This window comes from Lissotriton vulgaris, chromosome 11 (genome assembly GCF_964263255.1).
Source record: "Lissotriton vulgaris chromosome 11, aLisVul1.2, whole genome shotgun sequence".
Taxonomy (NCBI): domain Eukaryota; kingdom Metazoa; phylum Chordata; class Amphibia; order Caudata; family Salamandridae; genus Lissotriton; species Lissotriton vulgaris.
In genome coordinates this window covers 97,954,251-97,980,400 of record NC_141699.1, presented here as the reverse complement: position 1 = coordinate 97,980,400, position 26,150 = coordinate 97,954,251, and the positions used below count along the sequence as shown (strand labels likewise).

The 26,150-nt window shown below is 46.5% G+C and overlaps 1 protein-coding gene across 4 annotated transcripts in view; it reads right to left on the bottom strand.

Moving 5' to 3' along the window:
- Nucleotides 1-26,150, bottom strand: part of CABIN1 (calcineurin binding protein 1) — a 1,446,726-nt gene that overhangs the window by 740,156 nt on the left and 680,420 nt on the right. For all 4 annotated transcript variants that reach the window (XM_086942778.1, XM_086942776.1, XM_086942775.1 and 1 more), the window contains exon 22: nt 10,974-11,180. In XM_086942778.1, the coding sequence (XP_086798904.1) occupies nt 10,974-11,180 (207 nt within the window). The remainder of the gene's footprint in view (nt 1-10,973; nt 11,181-26,150) is intronic.

Sequence of the window (26,150 nt, the reverse complement as noted above, 5' to 3'; positions counted from 1 at the left end):
GTACATACGATGACATGAGTTGATAAGCCACAAAATCTGCCTCATGCAGCCAGAACTTAATAAATAACAAATAGAGGCAAGGGCATCTTTGCTCCGTGGTGCTTCCACAGGTTTGCCACTATTGCGTTCACAGGCAGAATGGCCATAAATTCAGACCAACTAGGAACAGTCTTAAGCGCATGAACTCTTTGTTTTTTAAAAAACTTTTTTACATTCTTTGAATCTCGATTTTGGGCCTACAAAAAGTGCTAAATAAAAGGCTGGCGATAAGGACATACTAGAGCAGTTATCCTCTGCTACCTCCTGCAATGAATTTATCCTTGAAAGTGAAGACTCAATACAAAAGTAGAATTTTCTCTTAACTGCCATCTAGCTCCCCTAAGTACATGAAAAAGTATCCAGGCAGCTTCTCGAATATTACATATTCCCAGTAGATTATAAGCCACGTTCTTCCTTAAAATGTATATCAGGTTACCATCATTATTATAATTATCTCTTACCACTGTTGAAGTCTACTATAAATATAGTCAAGGGAGTAAGTGTACCAGGCCATGTTAGTAATTTAAAATATTAAGAAAATCATAAATGGATTCTGGCTGTGTTAAGGATCTGCCACAGGTTATGTTATGTTATGTTACTGTGGGTTTTGTAGAGCGCTCAGCTGCTCCGAAGAGCGTCCCGGCGCTATGACATGACACTAACAATAAAGTGATGCAGTCTTCCAAAAATATGACGAGTGCCCAAATAATATTTTTCAGCTGCTACCAACAAAGTAAAAACACTGTAAAGTTACATCCAATAAACGTTGTACTTCATGATGACTGGCAACAAAATAAATGCTCAGGGCTGGAAACCACTATAGAAGAAAGTAGTCAAGTATCAGAGGCCTACTAAAGAGTTACAAACTGTAAGTTCAAAAGGACATGAATAAACAGAGAAAAAGGGCTGCGGGTCATATTCCAAACAAATGTATGTTATGATCGGATGAGTTTTAGATGAACAGCAGATAAGAATGTGATAGTTATTATATTACACTGAATTTGGTAAGCATTTTGAAGCATTCCAGACCAATGAGCAATGATGGCTATTCGAAATCTACAAGGTAATGTATTTAATTAAAACAAAATTAATCTTGAACCCACGCACCCATCAGACCACCTACGTGATGCCATTTTCCAGCCGTGATTTACCTCTTAAATGAGTGTCAGCGGGCCACATACCTGCTCTGAACATTATGGGAAGCCCAAGGAGCCAGAGAGAAATTGGAAATCTTTTAGCTGCATACCACAGTTCTTTCAAGCAGAAGCTTTTATTAGAGGAGGACCCTACATTGACAAGAAGGTTAAAACCCTTACTAATACCCTATTAAAAAATATTAGCTAATCGAATTTCAAAAGTGATAACCCCGCTGGTCTCTTTAGATCAGCACGGGTTCATTCCTAAACGTGGTACCATGACACATATAAATAAAGTAATCACTTTAATGGATATTGCTCAAGCCGAAAAACGGGCAGTAGCTTTAATATTACTGGACGCAGAGAAAGCGTTTGACAGTGTTGAATGGCATTATTTATGGGAGATTATGAGGAAATTCGGCTTCGGGGATAACTTTATGACAGCAATATGTGTGTTATACTCTGCTCCAAATGCGAGAATTGTTGCAATGGGGAGGAAATCTTCAATGATTAGCATTACAAGAGGTACAAGGCAGGGGTGCCCCTGCTCCCCATTATTATTTGCACTATTTATAAATCCCTCATTAAATAAACCATCTAATAACTCTTTAATTAAGCCATTCATAGTACAAAATATAGCACACACGTTTTTCGCATACGCGGATGATGTGGCAGTTATGACTGTTAATCCTGGTGAGGCATTAATAGAGATTGAACGACTAGCTTCAGAATTTGGCTTAATATCAGGCTATAAATTAAACTCTGGGAAGACTCAAGTATTATGCTCGGAGAATATGCGATTCAGTGATCCTAGAGTCATATCAGAGGTAATATATCTCGGTATAATAATTAAGACCTCTATGAATGATATTGTGGAAGCCAACTGGAATAGTACATACCGACACATTAAGCAGTAGTTAGAAAGATGGGGACGACTTCAATTAACAATCATAGGAAGAGGCAATGTTATTAAGATGCATATTTTGTCAAAAGCGTTATATATGTTCAGAGCTATACCGTTAGAGATTCCATTTCAACATATACAACAATTACAGTCTACCTGTGCAAGATTCTACCGGTCTCCAGGGAAACCTCGGAGGGCAATGAGGCTGATGATACTTCCGATTGAGAGAGGGGGACGGGCTATCCCTGACTTTTTGTTATATTTTATGTTTGTTTTTTACAAAGAATGCAATTGTTATTGAGAGAGGAACCAGTGGAGAATATGGCAGATTCACCCTCTATATATCATTTATTGCTGGGAATTTATGCACAACGTAGCTTATTCAAAGAGTTAGAGGGGAACTATTATAAGAGAACGCGCTATAAGGTATTGGAATCAGCTTTTAGAGTCTGGCGAAAGGTGGCATGAATGATAAAAATTGGGAAAGTGTCATATTATACACCATTTAACGCGGACAAAATATTACCTTGTGTTTTTCATGATACAGTAGCCAAAGTTTGGACACGCTTGGGGATAGTGCTGATTGGGGATTTGTTTGAATCAGATGGGTCACTGGCTACTTATGAGAGATTGACTTTAAAAGTCGTCTTTTTTCAAATATCTTCAATTAAGAGATTTTATTAATAGAAAACATATCCATGGAGGAAAAAGTTCTTTAGTTGAGGCGATTCGTAAAGGAGAGAAAATTGGGCTTTTGTATAGTATGTTAATGGAATACAGACCTGATGATTTGCAGAAGTTTAATTTATATTGGCAGATTCAGCTGGAAGAACCCTCTTTATTAAGAGAAGATGCAATAATTAGGTCTAAGGAAGCATTCCTATCTGCTACTTTGAAGGCGCAATTTTTTTTAAACTATTTTTCGTTTATATTATACTCCAGAGCGCATGATGAAGTGGGGCTCGCAATACGATGGGAAATGCTTCAGATGTAAAGCTGATAATGCTGATAGTATACACATATTTTTCAGTTGTTGTAAATTACGTCAATTTTTGATACATATGGAAAATTTTCTTTCAATGATTACACAATCTACTGTGAAGATCTCTCCATCTATGATGCTTTTAGGGATAGGTGAAAATGTTAAACAGGGCACTGCTTTATTTAAATTTAGATATTTCTTATTTGTAGCTATGACTGCTGCCTGTTTATGTATCGCCTCAGATCGGTTACAAGAAGAACCTCCTGCATTTGAATTTTGGCACTTGAAGTTGTATAATTTATTTGAATTGCAATGGAGTCTGTTTGCACTGAAGGGAGCTAGGAAACTGCAACTGGGAATATTAATTTGGGGTGTAATTTATGATCATCTTGCAGTCTGAAAAAGTGAATTATGATTTCATTCGTCAATTTTTAATTTTGCTGCACTAAATAATGTCAAATGTGTAATTTACGATATATGAGATATGTATTAATGGTGTAATCCTGTGCTGGTGTTTTGTCCCTACGGAGGAATAATAATAATGCGGTTACAGAACATTCGCATTTAAGACTTACTTAAAATTGGTGGTAACCCATTCGCAAATGGGAAGGGGTCCCCAAGTGACCCATTCCCCTTTGTAAATGTTTGTAAAACCTGTTTTTTTAAGAGCAGGTAGTGGTCCCACTTTCCTTTTTGAAGCGCATCCTGTTTTCCTTTAAGGAAAATGGGTTATGTTTATAATTAAAAAAAATTGCTTTATTGAAAAGCAATCATAAACATACATGAAGGTCTACTGACTCCAGCAGGCCACCATCCCTGTTATTTTTGTGATTCCTAATGGGTCACAAACCAAGACCTGCATCATGAATATTAATGAGGAATGTCTAGCTGTGACCCACTGGAAATCGCAAAATGTGTCAAACACACATTAGTATATTGGTGTTTGCAATTACCATATAGTGAATCGCTAACATTTTCTATCTGTCAATCGTAAACGATTAATATTGTACGTCTGGCCAAAAGACACCTATTGCACAAAACTGTATACCTTGTCCAAAAACTGCTGAATTAAGCCTAGAATCTTCACTATTTAGAAGCGAAGTCAATTTTAAAAAGTCAGATTAAGTAAAGAACAAGTTACCTTCGGTAACGATATATCTGTAAGAAACATAGGTTAGTAATAGATTCCTTAACAGCTATTAATGGAAAAGCTGATCTCACTTTTACCATTCCTGGAATAATTCTTGAACAAATGGATTTTTTTCTGGCAGGCTTCCATCCTGGATACAACATAGAGCTGGTCCTAATTTTAGTCTTGGTTCACCTACCGAGATTTGTGGATGACAATAGTGCTGGTGTCCAAATCCTACTAGATCATTCTGTGACCTTTGGCACAATTGATCATGCCATGCTTCTAACCAGGCTCCAGGAAATGAATATTAAAGAACAAACCTATTTTCAGTTTGGTAGCAATGCCTCTGGTGGATACTTATCTAACTGCAGATTCCTCAATAAAAAAAAAAAAAACACCAGACACCAGTCTGGAGCCACAGAATTTTCCAGCAAGGGTCCCATGTTCCAGTAGATGGTGTTGCGCAGCCCATGATGGCCTGATACTGCCCCAGAATTGACAGAAAGGAGCTGCATATATAAGCGCCTCCCCTGCATGCTGAAATCGGTATGTCTCCTCCACTTTACACGTCCTTAGACGCAGAGCACTAAACATTTTGTAGGTGACAGTGAACTCTGCTCTATCTTGGCACATTTTTAGATGTTAAACAAAGGTCACACCAAAGAAAGGTGAGGTGGGAAGGCAGTGAGAGATATGTGATTAGATAAGAGAATCAAAAAGAAAGAACACTACCAAAGTTAAGTAATTTATTCTTCTGGGTGATACTTCTAACCACAGATTCTTCACCTTTAGAATAGATACCAAAGTGGGCTCAAGAACAAATGTTATGCAGAACTAACAGGGCCAATCTGTCAAGGCAGTGGTGCTTCATGAACATATGGACCATAAGGTTCAATGACTACGTTGCAACCTGGTAGATATCAAGGACAGGCACCTGTAGTGCAAAAGCTATTGTTTTGCCTTGCTCCAGTTGGAATGGGCTCTCAGACCCTGAGGGGTATGTTTTTTGGCCCGTGCATAGCAGATCTTGATGTAGAGGAATGTCCACCTTGACAGAATCCTCTCCAAAAAGAGTTGATTATCCAATCAATGGACCTTTGTACAGTGAATTAAAAACACCTAAAGCCCCTTTGAGTCCAACCGATGGAGCCTCTCCTCAAAAGCTCCTCCTTGAGGAGTGGCAGAGAGCAAAGAATACTGACAGAGTGATCAGATGCCTAAAATGAAAAAGAGAAAAGCGTTTAGACGAAAAGGTCATCAAAGTCCTTAGCACAAATTTGTCTGGGAAGAAGGGGGTGTAGAGTGGTTGCACTGACAGTACCTGCAGTTCACTCTTGCAAACAGGTGACATAGCAGCAATTAAGAAGACAGCTTTCAGAGTCAAGAGACACTACTAAACAGTCTTGAAAGGTGTACATAAGAGGAATATCAACACCAAGTTAATGTCCCACTATGTATTGAATCTTTAAATAACTGGAATCAAAACTAGAGATTTAACCATGGATGGCTGGTATGGCAAATGAAGAAATGCCAAAAGGCCAGATAAATAAGTTACTTACCTTTGCAAATGCTTTTTCTGGTGGATACTCTTACAAACCAAAGATGATCCCTCACATTTAGAATATTCTCCGGGTGCCAGATTGGGTCTGGAAATGGTCACAGCAGTGCACCTGTGCGCCATTAGGTTCCTTGTTGACTTTGTTCCACCCCGGAATAGATGAAGCAGTGTTGCTAAGGTCAGTTTCTTAACGGACTTTTTCCATGCCCTCAGAAGCTAATTACGAAACAACTGTTGGTATCAATATTCAGACCTCTAACATAGCCTCTGTAGCGGTCTATACCGGCCATTAAATGCCCGATCCAGCAATCCCTGCCCTGCGTCCTACAGGGGTCATTACAAAGGTCCTATGGGTAGTAGAAGAGGTCTGGTTCTGAGTCAGTGTTGAGTGAGTCAGCTGAAGAACAGTGTGGAGGAGTTAGGGTGAAGGAAATGGCAGCGCAATGGCAAAGATGGGAAAGTAGTAGGGCTGGTAGCTGAGGCTCTGAAAAAAATCTATTTCTATACAATTGCGGCACCCAGGCTTTAATTTTAATGTTGTAAGTAAAGCGTGGGTGCCGCGATCATACCAAAAGTAAAGAAATAGATTTTTTTTCTATTTCTTTACCTTTGGTATAATTGCGCCACCCGCGGTTTACTTATAACATCAAAAGTAAAGCGTGGGTGCCACACTTATACCAAAAGTAAAGAAAAACAAGTGGCGCGCGTGTCACGCCTGTGTCTGGGCATGATCATTGCTCCTCCCAAGGCCTATTGGTGTCTATTACGCGCTTGGTGCGTGTAATAGACACCAATAGGCCGTGGGAGGAGCTATGCGTGCGCCCCTGGCCAAATGCGTGCAGTCTTTTACAATAAGACGCTCGCAAAGGCCAATAGGGGGAGCTGAAAAGGAAACGCACACGCACGAGCATGTGCTATTCCTAAGTCAGTTCACTCTGGGACCTACTCGTGACTGCATCGCCGGACGTCGCTTCCTTACAGAAACCTGGATGAACACCTCATCAGCGCCTGACATCGCCATAGCCATCCCGGACGCTTACAAGATCATCCGAAAAGACTGCACCAACCAAACAGGAGGAGGCATCGCCATCGTCCATAAGAACACCATCCGAATCACGACCAGCTCCGACGATAACCTCCCCATCCAGATCCACACCGACCCCAGGACCACACTTAGAAGCACCCTCATCTACAAATCACCAGGAACCCGCACACAATTCAACGAAGACATCACTGACTTCATCAGCCCAATTGCCCTCACCTCCGAGAATTACATCCTACTGGGAGACCTCAACTTCCACCTGTAAAAGAAAAACGACAACAACACCACCACCCTTCTGGACAACCTGGCCAATCTCTGACTCAAACAACTTGTTGACACCCCCACCCACCTTGCCGGACACACGCTTGACCCTATCTTCACCTCCAGCAAACACATCTCCTTCGATCACACCACATCTCTCCATTGGACGGACCACAGCTGCGTTCACTTCAACTACAAAAAGACCTTTACCCACAACCCCCCACAACCTGTTCCTCGAAGAAACTGGAACAAATTCACCGCCGACCAATTCTTCACATCGCTTAACCAAAACCCTCCTGCCATATCATCGCACCCAAACCAAGCCGCCACCAATCTCACACAATGGATCACCCACAGCGCTGACGATTTAGCACCTTTGAAAAACCACCAGATCAAACAAGGAAGCAAAAAGGCCCCCTGGTTCAACGATGACCTGAAGAAATCCAAAAAGTTATGTCGTACTCTCGAGAAAACGTGGAGAAAAAACCCAACCACTGACAACCTGACCACCTTAAAGGACGCCACCCGCAAACACCACCAATTGATCCGATCCACCAAGAAATCAGCATTCAAGGATCGACTCGACAACAACGCCCACAACAGCAAGGAACTATTCAACATCGTCAAAGAATTTACCAACCCCACCGCCGGCACAAACAACATCACTCCCTCCCAAGACCTCTGCGACTCTTTATCCTCCTTCTTTCACAACAAAATCGCCGACATACACAACAGCTTTGAAAAACAGTCCGAAGAACAGTCCACTCCACCCACCTCCGAACCAATACAGAACTCTCACAACCTTTGCGTCTGGAACCCAATCACTACTTAAGACACAATCCGCCTGATGAACTCCATCCACTCAGGATCGCCAACCGACCCATGTCCCCACCACATTTTCAATAAAGCAGACTCCATCATCGCACATCATCTGCGCGATGTCATCAACTGTTCCTTCAACTCCGCTACCTTCCCAGAAAGCTGGAAACATGTCGAACTCAGCGCCCTTCTGAAGAAACCCACAGCAGACCCCTCCGAACTTAAGAACTACCGCCCCATCTCACTCCTCCCATTCTCTGCCAAAGTCATTGAGAAAGCCGTCAATATTCAGCTCGCAGCCTTCCTTGAATTCAACAATTCCCTTGACACCTCACAGTCCGGCTTCCGAGCCAAACACAGCACCGAAACCGCCCTCATCGCAGCTACAGACGACATCCGAGAACTACTGGACAACGGAGAAACAGTTGCCCTCATCCTACTTGACCTCTCCGCTGCCTTCGACACAGTCTGTCATAGCACCCTCATACAACGCCTCAGCAACGTCGGAATACAAAGAAAAGCTTTGGACTGGATCATCTCGTTCCTCGCCGGGAGAACCCAGAGAGTCCGCCTCCCCCCATTCAATTCAAAGGCCACCGAAGTCATCTGCGGAGTACCACAAGGATCATCACTCAGTCCCACCCTCTTCAACGTTTACATGAGTCCCCCTTGCATCCATCGCGCGACAACACAACCTCAACATCATCTCCTACGCAGACAACACCCAGCTGATCCTCTCCCTCACCAAAGACCCTAACACCGCCAAAACCAATCTACACGAAGGAATGAAAGAAGTAGCCGAATGGATGAAGAACAGCCGTTTAAAACTAAACTCGGACAAAACGGAAGTCCTCATCCTAGGATCATCCCCCTCTGCCTGGGACGACTCATGGTGGCCACCGGCCCTGGGTACAGCACCCATACCTACAGACCACGCATGTAACCTGGGCTTCATCCTAGACTCCTCCCTCTCGATGACCAAACAAGTCAAGGCCGTCTCATCTTCATGCTTCAACGTCCTTCGCATGCTCAAAAAAATCTTCCGTTGGATACCCACCGAAACAAGAAAGACCGTCACCCACGCACTGGTCACTAGCCGACTGGACTATGGAAACACCCTCTAAGCCGGAACCACAGCCAAACTACAGAAAAAACTCCAACGCATCCAAAACGCCTCAGCCAGACTCATACTGTACATCCCCCGTCAAGCTCACATAACCGGTCACCTGAAAGACCTTCACTGGCTCCCCGTCAACAAGAGAATAACGTTCCGTCTCCTCACCCACGCACACAAGGCCCTCTACGACCTAGGACCCGAATGCCTCAACACACGACTGTCCTTCTACACACCCACCCGCCAACTGCGATCATCCAATCAAGCACTCGCCGCAGTTCCGCGCATCCATAGATCCACCATGGGAGGAAGATCCTTCTCCTACTTAGCGGCCAAAACCTGGAATTCTCTCCCCACTCACCTCCGCCTTACACAGAACCACCTTTCCGTTAGAAAGCAGCTAAAAACCTGGCTATTCGATAAATAATGCACACACCCTCCCCCAAGCGCCTTGAGACCCTCTGGGTGAGTAGTGCGCTATACAAATTTCCAAACTTGAAACTTGAACTTGCCCCGTTTTTCACCTCCAAAATGCCTCGCGCTGCGCGAGCACTGCTAGGCTCGAGGCCTAAAAAGAAAAAACACCAGTCTGTCCTCTTCCAACTCTTTTTGACCAATTAACTCCTTTGCTTTAGGCATTAGATATGACTGACCACATATTTTTCTTTTCAAGCGGGGGCGACATTTGTTCCGTATAGTCCCAAATAGCCCATCAATCATAAGGCCTAACGTGTTGACCCACACCCTCTAGGATTCACACGTAGCAGGAAGTAACAAGAGATACATTAAATCTTGTTGTAGACCAATGGTTGAGGTATATTTGTATGCAACGGATTTGTGCACTAGTTGAGCAGGTCTATTTTCACTTGACGTTTTTACTTAGAGATGGCAATTCTTTGTTTTTTTTTCAACAATGGTGTACTGTCCGTCATTACAGCCCTAATGCTCACCTGCATTTAATTGTTTTTCTGTGACACTAATTGCTTTTGATGTATGGTAGCAATGAAATTTGTAAGTCTTTCTGGAAAATATACAAATAATAAGTAAACACGAATATATGAAGCAAGCTCAGCGTCATTGCCATTCCTGCTTGTGGCGCAACAATGCCTTTTATAATACGTGTATATTGTGCTTGAATACACAAGATTCATTCTTAAAGGGTCATTCCCACCCCAGTGAGGCTACAAATAATACATTTGCCTCCTTTTGAAATGCAACATATCTATCCTGCTAGAACATTTTCTTTGTTCTTCTACGTAATGGTGCAGCCCAGGCTCTAGATGGTTATAAAGCCTGCTCGCCTTTTATTTATATACTTTTCTATGTCAAAGCAGCTTTTTTGAAGGAGTATCAAAAAACAAAGCTCAACGGTATTCAGATGTTTGATTTTCTAAGTGGTGTCTTCTTTGAAATGAAAGTATGTAATATTAGAACTTCAAAGTCATATTTTTCGGTCTCAGTCCTTAGTTGTATTTGCTAATTGGGTTTCTGACTGCAATCCTAAAGGTACACAGTGCGGGATGAAATTAAAGTGAAGCAAAAATGAAATAAATTAACCCAACGCAAAAAAAAACCCATCACAAAGTGAACGGTGTCTTAGCGAGTTAAGAACAGTTATTAAAGATATCAAAAGTATCGTTTTGACAGTGAAAGGCTGAGTGAGCCATTGATGCACTCTAGCCTGAAGACAGCTACATACACAAATATCTCTACAGCATGTGTCAAACCCATAGAACTATCTTTGATGTTTTGAAAGTGGGATGGGAAATGTAGCAATATAGCAATCCGCCAGAGGAAAGAGATTTCCATTGAATGTACTTTACAACAGCCTCTGCACTGCCAAACACATTTTCTTTTATAATATCACAAGACGTTTGCTATAGAGTATTAACATCAAACACATATCTATACAGTTTAATAAACACTTTGTTGTGAGATGTGGATGCATATTACAGATGACCGGCCTGCGTGAAGCAAAATTCTTACCCTGCAGCTGGTCCCCTCAATGTACGCAGACAGACACTCCATACTCAGTTTAGGCTTCCCTGTGCGAGGGACAGTGGAAGCAATCTTTTTGAGAAGGTTGGCAAGGTCAGCGGATACAGTGCTGGTTTTGTACCCATCAAACTCTGGGAGGGTTTTAGGCTTAAAATAGTCAAACATGAATAAGGCATCCTCCCACACCAGCTCCACCTGAAAAGAGAGCAAAACAACATCTGTTTTTAAAGCACTTGCTTAACGTTCATGTTTATGGTGAAACAGATGATTTTCTTAAATTTAAAAGACACCAGTGATGAGTGTATGTACTAACACATCCTAATGCCAGCATGTTTAGGAAAAAGGTTCAATCTCGCATTTAGCAACCACTGAAACACACTGAACGAAGCTTTCTCTTTTATATAAAAAGGCCCAAGTAAGCCATGTCCTTCAAGATCAAGACATTTACTCTTTGAGCACATTTCTTTTATTTACTGCTCAACACACTGGTTACAATAATTTGGACTTACACTGTCTTGAATAGTAAACGTATGTAGATGCTTACTACTAACAGTCTTTTTATTTATTTCATTTACACATTTCTATTTGTAGTGGCTAATGTATGCCAGGTCCAGTACAAAAACACTAAACATAGAAGGGGACAGATTACGGTACAGTAACTTAAATCCTTCTCTTTTTTCCTACTTGTTGATAGCAGACATCAGCATTAGAGGTCATTGCAAAATCTATACAAATTGACAGTGCTTGTTTCCTTTACCAAAGTGGAAGGTGCTGTTTACTATACCTGATGTTCTTAAGAATTCTATGTCAGGACCGGAGGCTTCAGATTATGCTTTTCTCTCTTCGCTGTTTATTAACATCACATCGCACAGCAGCCAGAAAAGCATCAAAACTTGAAAATTTTTTTAGTATTCCCAACATAGGAATATCAGAAAACATTGTAATAACATCGTTTAATAACTACAAATCCCATGAGATGAACATTTAGGCAGTCCTTCTTTAGTGTCCATAAACCCCAATATAAGGCGTCCAACCAACGAACTCCTCCTCTTTCTTCGCTGCTTCGCAGCCAGTTAAGTGCTATTATCCCTCTCTTGCACTTTTGTGTTTGTGGAGGTTTTGTGTTTTTCTTCTGTTCTATTTGCATTGATTGTTGCTTTGGGGGGCCTGTGGGGTTTTCTTCCCTTTCAGAGCCCCTTCCGTCGCGGGGACGCCTTCGCCCCTTACGCGATGTCCCTGTGTATTCCGCGGTGCTGAGTCACCGCTAGAGGGCCCCGTTGCGTCTCGCCTGCCCGCGCGCAGTTTTCGTCTCATTGATTGGAGCTGCGCTGGGGAGTCGACATCGCAGGTGCCCTGCTGCCGCCTAACCCTGACGCCCTCTTGGGTTGTACTGTCCCGTATTGAACGCCCCGGTGGGGTCTGTATAGTGGTTGTACCCACGTTGAAGCCTGCGGGCGATTTCAGCACCCTTTTTCTGCAACAGCTTCCGCTGGGGTGTTCCCCGCTCGAGCGCGCTGGGAGGCGGTGCGGCCCGGTCTCTGGAGAGAGGGTCGGCGCGCTGTAAAGGCTGGTGCTGCCTTTTAATTGTCCGGTTCCACCGGCCCACAACCTTTGCCAACCTTCGGTCGGCCCACACGTGGCAGTCTGTGTACGCCATCGAAACCCTCAGTTTCACTTTCTTATCTACTGCGTAGCGCCATGGCTGAGGGGTACTACGTCGAGGAGGAGGAGTCTCACCAATACCTCCAGGACGACGAGTTCTATACGGCTGTGGACCAGTCGGTCTACCGGTGTGTGCAGGAAATCGGTGGGCCTATGGAGGACAGGCTTTCGGCCCGCATTGTCTTGGAATGTGCGAAGTTGGCACCGGCCCCAGGGGGTTCCCCCGCCAACGATCCTGGCCAGCCTCCGGCAGCCAAAAAGTCACGAGGGGACGCGGGTCCCAGTGGTTCACAAGGTGTGGACAAGGACGCTTTCGAGCGCCTCCGTGACGCTTTCCTAGCTAAAGCGTCTGGGTCGACCCCTGAGGCGCCTCCGCCTCAGACACCTTCTACACCGGCGAACGTTGTCCCGGGCTCCCCGGGGGGGGGGCTTCCCCCGCGGATACGGACGACGACGACGAGGACTCCGTGTGGTCATGGCGACCTTCGTCCGATTCGACAGAGTTGCCCAAAGACACCTCGGGCATGCTGGACCCGGACGAGATCATGCACCCGCGGTCAGCCGCCTGGGCGCCTGGCGATAAGGTGGCGCAGTTCGTGGCGGGCCGCCTCCGCAAGCCCTTGGAGAAGGAGGCGCGCAGCTGTCTGAGGGGCGAATGCCCTCGCCCGACTTTGGAGGGGAAGGTGGCCATGACACCGGAACTTGATGGGAAAATGGCCACCTTCATGGCGAAGTTCGTCAAGGACCCCCGGAAGGGGATCGACCATTCCTGGCGCTCCTGCTAGGACAAGCTCTTGGACACCATTGGCCCCCTCACCAAGATTCTCGATATGGCCGAAGAAGCCAAGGTGTCGGGCAGCGCCATTTGCCCGGAAGTATTGTCCAATTGGGCGCAGCGGGCGGTTGTCTTCTTGGGGAATGCCAACTGTGCCCTGTCGACCGAGCGGCGTCGGTCGCTACTGATAAAATTGGATCCCAAATTGGGCGATTTGGCTTCGTCGGAAGCTGGCGCTGTCGCCCAAGGAGGACTCTTTGGTGAGCCGTTCATTAAAGGACTGGGGAAGTTCGTTTCCACCTTCACCTCCCTGGATAAGGCCCAGTCGACTATCAAGAGGGTCTTCCACCAGCGTTTTTCCCGGGGAGCTGGTCGTGGTAGGGGCCTCACGACCGGCCGTGGTGGTCAGCAACAGCCCGGAAAAGGGCATGGCTCCGGCAGGGGAGGCTACAACTCCTCCCCGAATTATAACAACTTCTACCCCACCAGAGGTCAGCGTTTCAGAGGACGCGGAACCTTCCGGAACGACTCCGGCGGCAACAGTTCACACAGTGAGTGTTATTCCTGCAGATCAGGTGGTTATTGGGGGGAGGTTGGCGTGTTTTCCCCAGGCGTGGGAGGCTATTACGACGGACGCATGGGTCCTTCAAACCGTGCGGGGGTTCCGCATAGAGTTTTACGACCAGCCGTGCCAGGCGGAGCCTCCCCGGCCCATAACGTTTTCTCAATCGGACGCGCTCTTGATCGACGAAGAAGTCTCGGCGCTGCTGCGCAAGGGGGCTATTTATCGAACAACGCGCCACCCCCGGGGTTTCCTGAGCAATATTTTTCTTGTGGAAAAAGTGGACGGGGGCAGACGACCAGTCATCAACCTCAGGGAGTTCAATGGCTGGGTGGTGTACAACCACTTCAAGATGGAGGGCATCCATCTGTTGAGGGACGTGTTGCTCCCGAACGACTGGATGGTCCGTCTGGACCTCAAGGATGCGTATCTGGTGGTTCGGATTTACCCCCCGCATCGTCGTTTCCTTCAGTTTTGCTGGAAAGACATGGTGTTCGAGTTCAAGGCCCTTCCGTTCGGTCTTTCCTCGGCCCCTTGGTGCTTTACAAAAATTCTGCACCCGGCCATCGAAACCCTGCGGAGTCAGGGGATTCGGCTTATCGTCTATCTGGACGACATCTTGCTGTTGGGCCAGGACCCGAGCAAGTTGGCCGCTCATCTGTCTCAGACAGTCTCCCTGTTACAAGGTCTGGGGTTTATTGTCAACAGGGAGAAGTCGGTTTTCACCCCCGCCCAGCAAATGGTGTTTCTGGGCTTTGTGGTGGACTAGGTGAAATCGACTCTCAGTTTGCCGTCCAGAAAGATGGCCAAAATAAAGTATCTGCTTCGGCAAACTATCTCGAAATCGCACACCTCCCTCCGGCAGGTGGCCAGGGTAGTAGGCCTTCTCTCATCGTCCATTCAAGCGATATTCCCGGGCCCTCTTCACTATCGGGCCCTTCAGCGACTGAAAGCGCACCATTTGCGCAGAGGCCTCTCCTACGATCACCTGATTCCCCTGTCGGTGGAGGTCAAAGAGGAAATGTCTTGGTGGCTAGCCCACATGGAAGCGTGGAACGGCCGCGCGATTTTCGGGTCCGTTCCGGACTTAGTGATAGAGTCCGACGCCAGCAGGTCGGGCTGGGGCGCCCGCTGCGGGGATTTCTCCACAGGCGGCGCCTGGTCGTCAGACGAACAGCGACTTCACATCAACTGCTTGGAACTTCTAGCAGGTTCGTTCGCCGTCCGTTGTTGGACGAGGGACTCGGTGAAGTCATGCGTCCTTCTGCGGATGGACAATGTCTCAGCGGTTCGGTATGTGAACCACTTAGGGGGCCCGCGGTCAAGAGCCCTTGCGGACCTGGCGAAAGACTTTTGGGATTATTGTCTCGCTCATCAAGTCTCGGTTCAGGCGGAATACCTGCCGGGTCGGGCCAATCAGGTGGCGGATTGGCATTCGAGATATCTCCGAGACTCCAGCCTGTGGAAGCTGGATGTTCAAGTGTTCCGCTGGTTGGCGGCATGCTGGGGTCCGTTTACCATAGACCTGTTTGCGTCCCGTCTGGACTTCCAGCTTCCGAGGTTCTTCAGCTGGAGACCGGATCCTTTGGCGGAAGCGACGGATGCGTTCCTCCAGGACTGGAGTCAGGAACGGCCGTATGCCTTCCCGCCGTTCTCCATGATAGTACGGGCCGCGGCCCAGATTCGCCGTCAGATGGCGGACGTGGTGATGGTGACGCCCGTGTGGAGGTCGCAAGTGTGGTTTCCAGTTCTTCTGAAACTTTCCTGGGATTCTCCAATCCTACTCCCCCGGCTTCCTCGTCTTCTCCTCAATCCAGACGGGGTCCCTCACCATCTCCTCCAGGGTTCTCTCCGCCTCATGGCATGGAGGCTTTCAGGCGACGTTGGTCGCTCCCTGGCCTTTCGAACTCAGCTCAGCACTTTTTGTCCAAGGCCTGGGCAGGCAGCACTGCCAAGAGGTATAGATCGGCTTGGACCAGGTGGGTTCGTTGGTGTCTTCGACGGGGTTTGGATCCCATGCTCGCAGGCCTCGTTCCTATCCTGAATTTTCTTGCAGAACTCTCTACCGCCGGCTTGGCATACCGGACGATTAATACGATACGTTCTGCCATATCGGCAGCTCATGTGCAGATAGATGGTGCAGCGGTTGGGGAGCATCCCCTGGTATGTCGACTCCTTAGAGGAGTGCGTCTGGCTTTACCGCCGGAGCCACGGTATTCCGTCCTGTGGTATGTTAACGTGGTGTTGAACCTTTTTCTTTCCTGGCAGCCTAACAAGTATCTTTCCTTAAAGGAACTGTCGGCTAAACTGGCGATGCTCTTGTGCTTAGTATCTTGTCGCAGAGTGTCTGATGTGCGTGCCCTGGATGTCACGGCGAGAGCGTTCTCCCCGGATGGGGTGACCTTTACCGTGGGTCGACGCACAAAATCGGCTACGAGGTCTATTTCCTATCCGGCATTTGCAGATGCCCCCAAGTTGTGTGTGGTACAGTGTTTGAAAACCTATGAGGATGTTACAACGGAACTTCGCCCTCCGGGCGAACGGCAGTTGCTGATTGCGCTGCGTAAACCGCACAAGGCTGTCTCTTCCCCCACTATAGCCCGGTGGGTGCGTTGGGTAATGCAGGAAGCTGGTATTGATACGAGGCAGTTCGGAGCTCACTCAGCAAGAGGGGCCATGGCCTCAAAATCTTTTGCCCTTGGGGCGCGGTTAGAAGACCTCATGCGCGCTGCGGATTGGTCTTCGGATTCCACCTTCAAAAGGTTCTATTTTAAGCCAGTGGTGGATATTGCTAGTTTGATGGCGAGCAAGCTTTAAACAAGCATAATCTGAAGCCTCCGGTCCTGACATAGAATCGAAATTTGCCTAGCGTAGTAACGGTAAGTTTCAATTCTATTAAGGACACGGAGGCGAGGATTATCCCACCCATACCTCCTGCGGAGATCCCGCCCGTACTGGAGTAAGTAATCCGTTTTCCGACTTGCAGTTGGTCACTGTTTTTCTTGGGTTGCATATCGATGACTTGATACTGTGCTTTGTTGATTGGCCTTCATGCTTAGCGGTGTGGCTTAGCTCACGCTGTTCTTTTTTCCGCCAGGGAATGATGGTGCGAAAAGAGATGCTTGAGACTTTGGGCTGACTCGCCACGAAGAAAGAGGAGGAGTTCGTTGGTTGGACGCCTTGTATTGGGGTTTATGGACACTAAAGAAGGACTGCCTAAATGTTCATCTCATGGGATTTGTAGTTATTAAACGATGTTATTACAATGTTTTCTGATATTCCTATGTTGGGAATACTAAAAATTTTTTCAAGTTTTGATGCTTTTCTGGCTGCTGTGCGATGTGATGTTAATAAACAGCGAAGAGAGAAAAGCATAATCCTCGCCTCCGTGTCCTTAATAGAATTGAAACTTACCGTTAATACGCTAGGCAAATTTCGACTCTTGCTCCCAATCCAACATGGTGTAAACAATCTCATGAGATTTGGTAGTCTCTCCAAATTGTATTAAACTTCCCATGTGGCAGTGATGTTTAGCTTTCACTATATAAGGAAGAACCCAACATCTTGTCAGTGCTTGCAAATCGCTATGTATAGAAACTTCATCTCTGTAGGATTTTCACAGAGGTTATTCCTGAATCTCAATAACTCTATTTCTAGGTACCCCTTGTCTTCAGTTATTTGTTGGACGTTTTGATAACCTATTTAAAGCAAATGATTATTTAATTAGCGGATTGTGCTGTAACAGTCCCAGAAAGACTTGGGCCATGTTGTACCAAACATTTTTGTAGTTGTAAATGCTCTAATTCGAAATTTTACCTACTCATAAATTCGGGATTGGACACTAAAGCACATGTTGTCGTTAGCGATTCCCATTTTGGGGTGGTAACCTATCTGCAAAAGTGAAGGGGTTCCTTAAGTGAAACTAATTTTTGTAAAGCAGCACAATTCCTTTGAAGAAAATTGGGCTGCTTAAACAAACAAGCATTGGAAATGCAATAGGTCTCGCATTAGGAAAGTTTGAGCGATTGGTATTGTAAATGACACTTTTTTTTATTTGTGTTGGTTTTAAAAATAGCAAAATTAATAGCTTTGTCAGTTACAATGTCAATAGTTTTAACTTTCGCAAATGTGACACCTACAGCATTTGTAATGCAATGTGTGTTGTATTTACGTGACTTAGATGTATTGATATTACAAATAACAATGGCTTTTAATTTTGTAAATAATTAATACTTAAATAAAAGTTATTGTAATTTATAATGGCAATAGCGTAAACGTTTGTAAATAACTTTTGTGAAGATTATGTCCAGTGTATTTTATTGTGACGAAAATCCAAGAAAATTGCATTTGCACGTACACACACACAGAGCCACACATATAGATGTGGTGATGGTGGATCTGGGGGATGTGGTGGTGGTGGATGTGGTGGTGGATGTGGTGGTGATTGTGGATGTGGTGGTGATTGTGGATGTGGTGGTGATGGTGGTGGATGTGGAGATGGTGGTGGATGTGGTGGTGGTGGTGGATGTGGTGGTGGTGGATGGGGTGGTGGATGTGGTGGTGGTGGATGTGGTGGATGTGGTTGTGGTGGATGTGGATGTTGTGGTGGATGTGGTGGTGGTGGATGTGGAAGTGGTGGATGTGGAAGTGATGGATGTGGAAGTGGTGGAAGTGGTGGATGTGGAGGTGGTGGATGTGGTGGTGGTGGTGGATGTGGTGGTGGTGGTGGATGTGGTGGAGGTGGATGTGGTGGTGGTGGATGTGGTGGTGGTGGATGTGGTGGTGGTGGATGTGGTGGTGGATATGGTGGTGGTGGATGTGGATATGGAGGTGGATGTGGTGGTGGTGGTGGATGTGGTGGTGGTGGATGTGGAGGTGGTGGATGTGGTGGTGGTGATGGATGTGGATGTTGTGGTGGATGTGGAGGTGGTGGATGTGGAGGTGGTGGATGTGGAGGTGGTGGATGTGGAGGTGGTGGATGTGGAGGTGGTGGATGTGGAAGTGGTGGATGTGGAAGTGGAAGTGGTGGAAGTGGTGGATGTGGAGGTGGTGGATGTGGTGGTGGTGGATGTGGTGGATGTGGTGGAGGTGGATGTGGTGGTGGTGGATGTGGTGGTGGTGGATGTGGTGGAGGTGGATGTGGTGGTGGTGGTGGATGTGGTGGTGGATGTGGTGGATGTGGTGGATGTGGTGGTGGTGGATGTGGTGGTGGTGGATGTGGTGGTGGTGGTGGATGTGGTGGTGGTGGATGTGGTGGTGGTGGTGGATGTGGTGGATGTGGTGGTGGTGGATGTGGTGGTGGTGGATGTGGTGGATGTGGTAGTGGTGGATGTGGTAGTGGTGGATGTGGTGGTGGTGGTGGATATGGTGGTGGTGGTGGATGTGGTGGTGGTGGTGGATGTGGTGGTGGTGGTGGATGTGGTGATGGTGGTGGATGTGGTGGTGGTGGATGTGGTGGTGGATGTGATGGATGTGGTGGTGGTGGATGTGGTGGATGTGGTGGTGGTGGATGTGGTGGTGGATGTGGTGGTGGTAGTGGATGTGGTGGATGTGGTGGTGGTGGATGTGGTGGATGTGGTGGTGGTGGATGTGGTAGTGGTGGTTGTGGTGGTGGTGGTGGATATGGTGGTGGTGGTGGTGGATGTGGTGGTGGTGGTGGATGTGGTGGTGGTGGATGTGATGGATGTGGTGGTGGTGGATGTGGTGGATGTGGTGGTGGTGGATGTGGTGGTGGGGAGAGAGTGGGCAGGGCTTCAAGTCCATACTCCAATACAGCACACCTTGCATAGCAGTGCATGGGCTGACCAGGCTCGACCTATTAAATGAAATTAGAAGAGAGAAGTACGTTGGGAGTAGATAACAAAGGAGTAAAGGGAAGAAAAGTCGGGAGAAAGAATGAGTTACGGAGAAGGAGGGCAACATAATGATTCAAAATTAAAAGTACGGAGGATATGGAATGTGGAGGTGACAGCTGGCAGGAACAAGAGGAAAGTGAGAGATGTCTCTTTCTTTATAAATAACTTTTCGAGCTGTGGATAGAAGCATCACAGAATTTGAGTGAACGCAAACGTTGTCCCATTTTTTCAGCTCTTAGAGCGTGCACTCTTTCTCGACATTAAAGCCTTGCGGACCCTAGTGAGAGTTACTTGTTTTGAGTTTCGTTCAAAGCCACTTTGCCGCTGTCTGCATTGGCTTCACAGTACATATAGCTCAACTTTAACAACTCTGGCTAGTCCCCCAAAAATATGGCTGGTGTGCTGAAGAGTGAAGAAGGTGACGTTGTTCGTGTGCCAGCAGGAGAGGTCCGCAGTTGTGCATCTCCTCCCTCATCAGCTGGCTCCTGGAGGAGGGTTAGCGGCTCTCGTGATGTCCTCGGGGCAAAGGGAGGAGGGTGGGAAGAAGCCGGGGGGAGGGAAGGAAGGGGGAGGAGAGGCGGGAGGTATTTTCAAGTTTAAACAAGGGGCGGAGCGAGGGGGAGGTGTGCTGGGAGAGAGAGTGGGGAGGGGGGCGGAGCGGGAAGAGAGTCGTGAGGGGAGAGAGAGTAGGTAGAGGGCGGAGCGTGAAGAGCTGCTCTCGGCAGGCTGGGGAACTAGGGGTTAATGTAGGAGGAGTCTGTCCTAAATATCTCTTGACTCTTAATTAACCTCAGGGAACTGCAACCATTGTGAACTCCTCTAGATAGCATTCCATTCTGTCGTTTCTTTTTCAAAACAAATGTTATTGCATTTCTAGCCATCTTACAGGCCGAGGGGCCACATACATATGTACGTATTCTTGCATACAGTGGCATAACGTTGCATATTGGTGATGACAACAAAACGAGTACAACACGCTGAGCTATAACTAGTCTGCATCCCGCTGAACTGTCCCAGACAATGGCCGATGAACCTGAATGACATCCCACAAAGTACATCATGCAACTGGACTATAGGACTGCACGGCCACTCTATGGGGTTAGCAATCGACAACTGAGGTCTGGGGTCAGGCCTCGGTAGTCAGCCCACCGCTGTCACATTCGGTCGTTTTTAGCTCATCTGTGAGATTACATAGGTAAACCGTCTTCTGTGAACCTGCATTGGTATCTCTGTCCCGTCCCTACAAGGGGCTGCTCAGCACAGCCTTCTGGCTGGTAAGCACTGCAAGAGGCAGAAGCTAGCCTGTACGGAAAGACACTGCGGCAGACAAGCTTAACAGTAGTATGAGCCATCTACATCATGATCGACTCTACAGCCCATTTCAAGCTCTGGGATGAAACGTAGCCCGAATCTTGCCTTGCACATACAACTTTTTAATACGCAGGCATGTGACTGCATGGCACACGTGTGACTGCACAGCTGCCGGATGGTCATTTTGGTAGATAGTGACCGCATCCCTAAATAGCTTACGCCATCACTGACCGCCAGGCTAACAAGCGCCACAGGCAGCTTCCTCTACACACTTAAAGAACACTACATTGCACAGACACAAATAGTTTCATAGTGTAGGCAACAAAGGGTTGAAGTGCCCATTTTTCGTTCTGCATTACGAACATATGTTCTAGCTGTTGTTTCGCACTCGGAGCGAGGGGGAGGTGTGCTGGGAGAGAGAGTGGGGAGGGGGCGGAGCGGGAAGAGCGTCGTGAGGGGAGAGAGAGTAGGTAGAGGGCGGAGCGTGAAGAGCTGCTCTCGGCAGGCTGGGGAACAGATGCTGCTGGGGAACTGATGAGGGGAGGTGCTGGCGGCTGGGGAGGCAGGGGGCGGAGAGTAAGGGGCGGAGCGGGAAGAGCTGCTGGCGGAGCTAAGTAACAGATGTTTACACAAAAAAACGATTTGATGCTGTGCACGCGCTTTAGGCCACGCCTCTTTAGGCCACGCCTGAAAGCCACGTGCACTGTATCAAATCGGCTTTTTGGTTAAACTCTGGTTAAAGCCCTATATCCTCGCAAGCTCGATGCATGTGCATCGAATAGCGAGACCTAAAAAAAAAGGATTAGCAGGATTAACAGCATCTGTTCTTGGCATGTAGAACTGTTGATTCACATGCTTTGCATACTCCTGCCATCTAGTGCTGGGTCCAGATGTTTGACATGTTGACATGCAGATAATAGTAATGCAAACTAAAGTAATACCAACGAGTGTACAGTGAATTGCAAACTGAAAGAATCCCGATTGATGGTTTCGAATCGGAGCATAGCAATACACATCCAAACCTGATGGCGGAAAAAAACAATCTAACAATGGAGTCGATGTCCATGCGCAATATCACCGAAAGGAGGAGTCAACTTGCCTCGTGACTGGAAAAGACTTCTTTGAAGAAAAGCAACATGCGAACATCCAGACCCAACACTAGATGGCAGGAGTATGCAAAGCATGTGCATCTACAGCACACATGCCTCGAACATTTTTTTTTTTTTAAAGCGTTCACAAGGATAGTCATATGCTGACAATTACAGGCTACTATCCTGTGATTGTGCCAATTGGATTGAGATGCAATATGCAAACTGAATGAATATTCATTAGTTATACCAAACTAAGACCCTCTTCGAAATGGAGTTTTGCGAATGGATCTGTTTGTACATAGGCAGGTTTTGAAAGTTAGACACTGAACACAAAAAGATGGGCCCTAAGTTGCAACCGTGCTTTGCAACTAGTAAATGGCCCATGATTTCCTAGAGGCAATTAGGAACATGATAGTATTGTGCGAAAACCTATTCTATGGAAGTCGGGAGCGTTGTTTCAGTATTTCTTTTTTGCTATGCAGAAACAGCTGCTACCCTTCTACTCTGGGGCTGTTCTTGGCTTCAGGCATGATAGCAAAATGCTAATTTGGATTTATTTATTTGGTCATGTATTTATGCCATTTGAGTAAGGATATTCCTGTTTTTTCAGATACTTGATCCAACTATGTACATAGTTCATTTTCAGATACTTGAGCCACTTATGCATATAGCCACACCAGGAATGCTACCTGAAAAAATGGTGAGCCTCTGAAGAGGTATCGGTTATTGAACATAGAGAATCGTCTGACTTTTATCAATCACCTATTAAAATTTCTCTTTACTGATATATGCACTCTTCGTCTAACAAAAGTCATGACACTATCCCTGCTGAACGAGGTTACTGCTCAGCAGCTTTTCTCCTCCCTTTCTCCTTTCCCCCATATTTCTCCGATTGTGTGTGCTGGAGTGTGAGAAAGAGAGAAATATCTGCCCTTTAGGAGAATTTGGCAGCTACTGGCTTGGCCCGTCAATATTTTCTCGCACACATCTAGCTGGACCCACATTAGGCCAGATCTTCTCTTCTCTACCTCTTGAAGCCGATGCCCTATCACTTTGGTCTGGTCAGACCATCACATGCTTAGGTTCAGATGGGAGAGGATAAAGATTTCATCTACCAATAAAGACTACTTACCCAGAATGATAAGAACCTTTCATAAAGTCCAATCTGTGGCCCTCTGTAGGAGGTTAGAAGATGAAACGCCCTCTCTCCACGGCAAGGTCGACCAGGATGATATTCTTACTGGCAGTTGGATTAAGAACTCCACCCTAGCCTTAACCTCGGAAAGATGACAACTACACCGCACTAAGCCAACCAGTCTATGGTACACTCACTCCCTTAAAATGACCAAAATAGAATGCAAGCACAGGGAGAGACAATGGAGGGTGGCATACTGTCCTATCGCTAAATCGGAGTATAATAGAGCATTAAGGAAATATCACAGAAATTAAGCTAGCAAAAAAAGTTATTTTGAGGCCAATATTTAAAATACCGGAATTCATTCTATTTAAATGTATTAAATTGTCAAATCATTCACTGCCCCAGAAACCTGCACAGGCCAAAAACTACCGACCCTGGAACGGTGTGAACAACTGGCTCTCTTCTTTCATGAGAAACTGCCACAATCCAGGCCAGCATCTCCCTCCCCAGGAAGGAGAGTGGAGTCTTAGGCTCTAGCAGGGTAGCAACAACTCCCGACCATAACATGGGAGAGAACAATCTTGAGATTAGTTAGCTAGTCTCCCTTACCTATGACAATACCTCTTCTTTAGAGACCTTTTCTCAAATTTCGATGGAAGGCTCCGTATCAGCACTAAGGTGAAATAAATCTGGTTCATCCTTGGACTCAGGTCGTGCTAACCTCCTACTTCAGGGTGTGGAGAATATGAACCCCTCATAAATCCATAAATCAGCTTTTCAATACCTTCCTCTTATCAGCATCTGTGCCCATAATATGGAAGCAGGCAAAAATTGTGCCTCTTCCCAAAAAAAAAACAACAAATAAAAAAAAACAGCGCAAGCCCACAGATCCGGCCAATTAGAGACCCATTTCCCTACTTCCAGCTCTCTAAGGTCCTCGAAAAGCACATAAAACAGCAGCTTTCCTCATATCTTGAAACCAACAACCTATTACATACTACCCAATCTAGGTTTCGTCCCAATTGCAGTACTGAGACAGTATTGCTTGAGGTGGTCTATTTCATTAGACTTCGCCTTGATGCACGAGGTAGGGCGCTGTTGGTCATTGATACAATCCCTCATTACACCTTACTGGCCGTCTCAGGTCTTTAAGAAGGCTGGCCTGGAATTGGCTAGCATCCTTTCTTGATGGGAGAGGACAAGAGATATGGTGCCCTCCCTTCTCGGCCAAACCTTGTAAATTGAGGGTGAAAGTGCCACAGAGCTCGGCCTTGAGCCCAACACTGTTTAATGTGTATCTTACTCCCCTGGCAGCCCTGGCAGAATCACAAGGGGCCAAGATTGTATCATACACTGATGACACCCAATTGCTGTTTCCCTGGAAGAATAACAAGGCATTCCCGGGTGAGAAAAATTAGAAACTGCCTCACCGTAGTCTTTCATTGGCTTTCAACAAATCAACTTAAATGCAATGCAGGGAAGAACGAGCTCCTCTTCTTTAGAGATGAAGCAGAGGTTTCATGGCAGTCCTTCTGGCCAACAAATGTCCCCCCCCACCACTTATCCATATCACCTCGGTCTAAATCTTATGTATCAAGTTCAATGGACAACTCTAGTTTCGCTCACAAGTCAATACTGTGGTGGGACCTGTTGAACAAGTTACTTACCTTCGGTAACAATATATCTGTAAGAGACCTAGATTAGTTATAGATTCCTTACATTAGAATTACCCCCAGGCGTCAGACTGTATCAGGAAAGATTTTCGGCAGCAGTACCCCTGCACGTTTGTCGGCTCCGCGTTTGTCGTTGGCGTTGTATCGCCGGAATGACGTCACGGTAGCTACTTTGACGCCGCCTTCGCGTGCGGACATCAGTTCTATACACAACTTTTCACGCCAGAAGCGGAGAGTCTTGCAAGACACTGACCACTGGTGCACAAAACTAGGGCCCTGAAAGGAAGTCCTTAAGCCTAGAAGTCAGTTCGCAGAACGGGGAGGATGGTTGGGGCAGCAAAGAATCTATAACTGATCAATGTCTCTTACAGATATATCATTACCGAAAGTAAGTAGAGCCAGGAACGCAGAGCCATGCAAGAAACCGACACTGGTGCCATAAAACTAGGGCCCTCAAAGGGCGATACCTTAACCCTAGATATCAGTTCGCAGAACAGGGAGGATGGGTGGGGCGGTAAGGAATCTAATTAACTAATGTTTCTTACAGATATATCGTTACCGAAGGTAAGTAACTTGTGCATCTGAAAGAAACAAGTTAGTTAGATTCCTTACCTTAGAATAGATACCCCAGCAATACCAACCCCGGTGGTGGGTCTGCGAACCATGATCACACCAGAAAGTCCTGGAGAACAGAACGCCCAAAGAAGACATCTCTCCGGACTTGACTCTCCAGGCAGTAGTGCCTAGCTAACGTGTGCAGTGAGGCCCCCGCAGCTGCCTGACAAATGTCCTGCAAGGGGACTCCTCGTCCCAAGGCAGTAGTAGCCGCCGTGGTCCTAGTGGAATAGACACGCAACCCCAGAGAAGGATCCTTTTTAGCCAAGGAATAACAAGCCTTGATGCACAAAACAACCCACGAGAGATGGTTCGCTTGTGCACCGGCCGACCCTTCTTAGCGCCCCCTACACCTCCATGGCGGTTACTACGTCCGGGACCGCGTTGAGGTTGGCTCTGCAGCCTGTGGCTGGACGAATGTGTGGGGGCTCCCCTTCCTTGGCCACGAAAAGGACGAACAGCAGTAGTTTGCTGGCGCTGGTC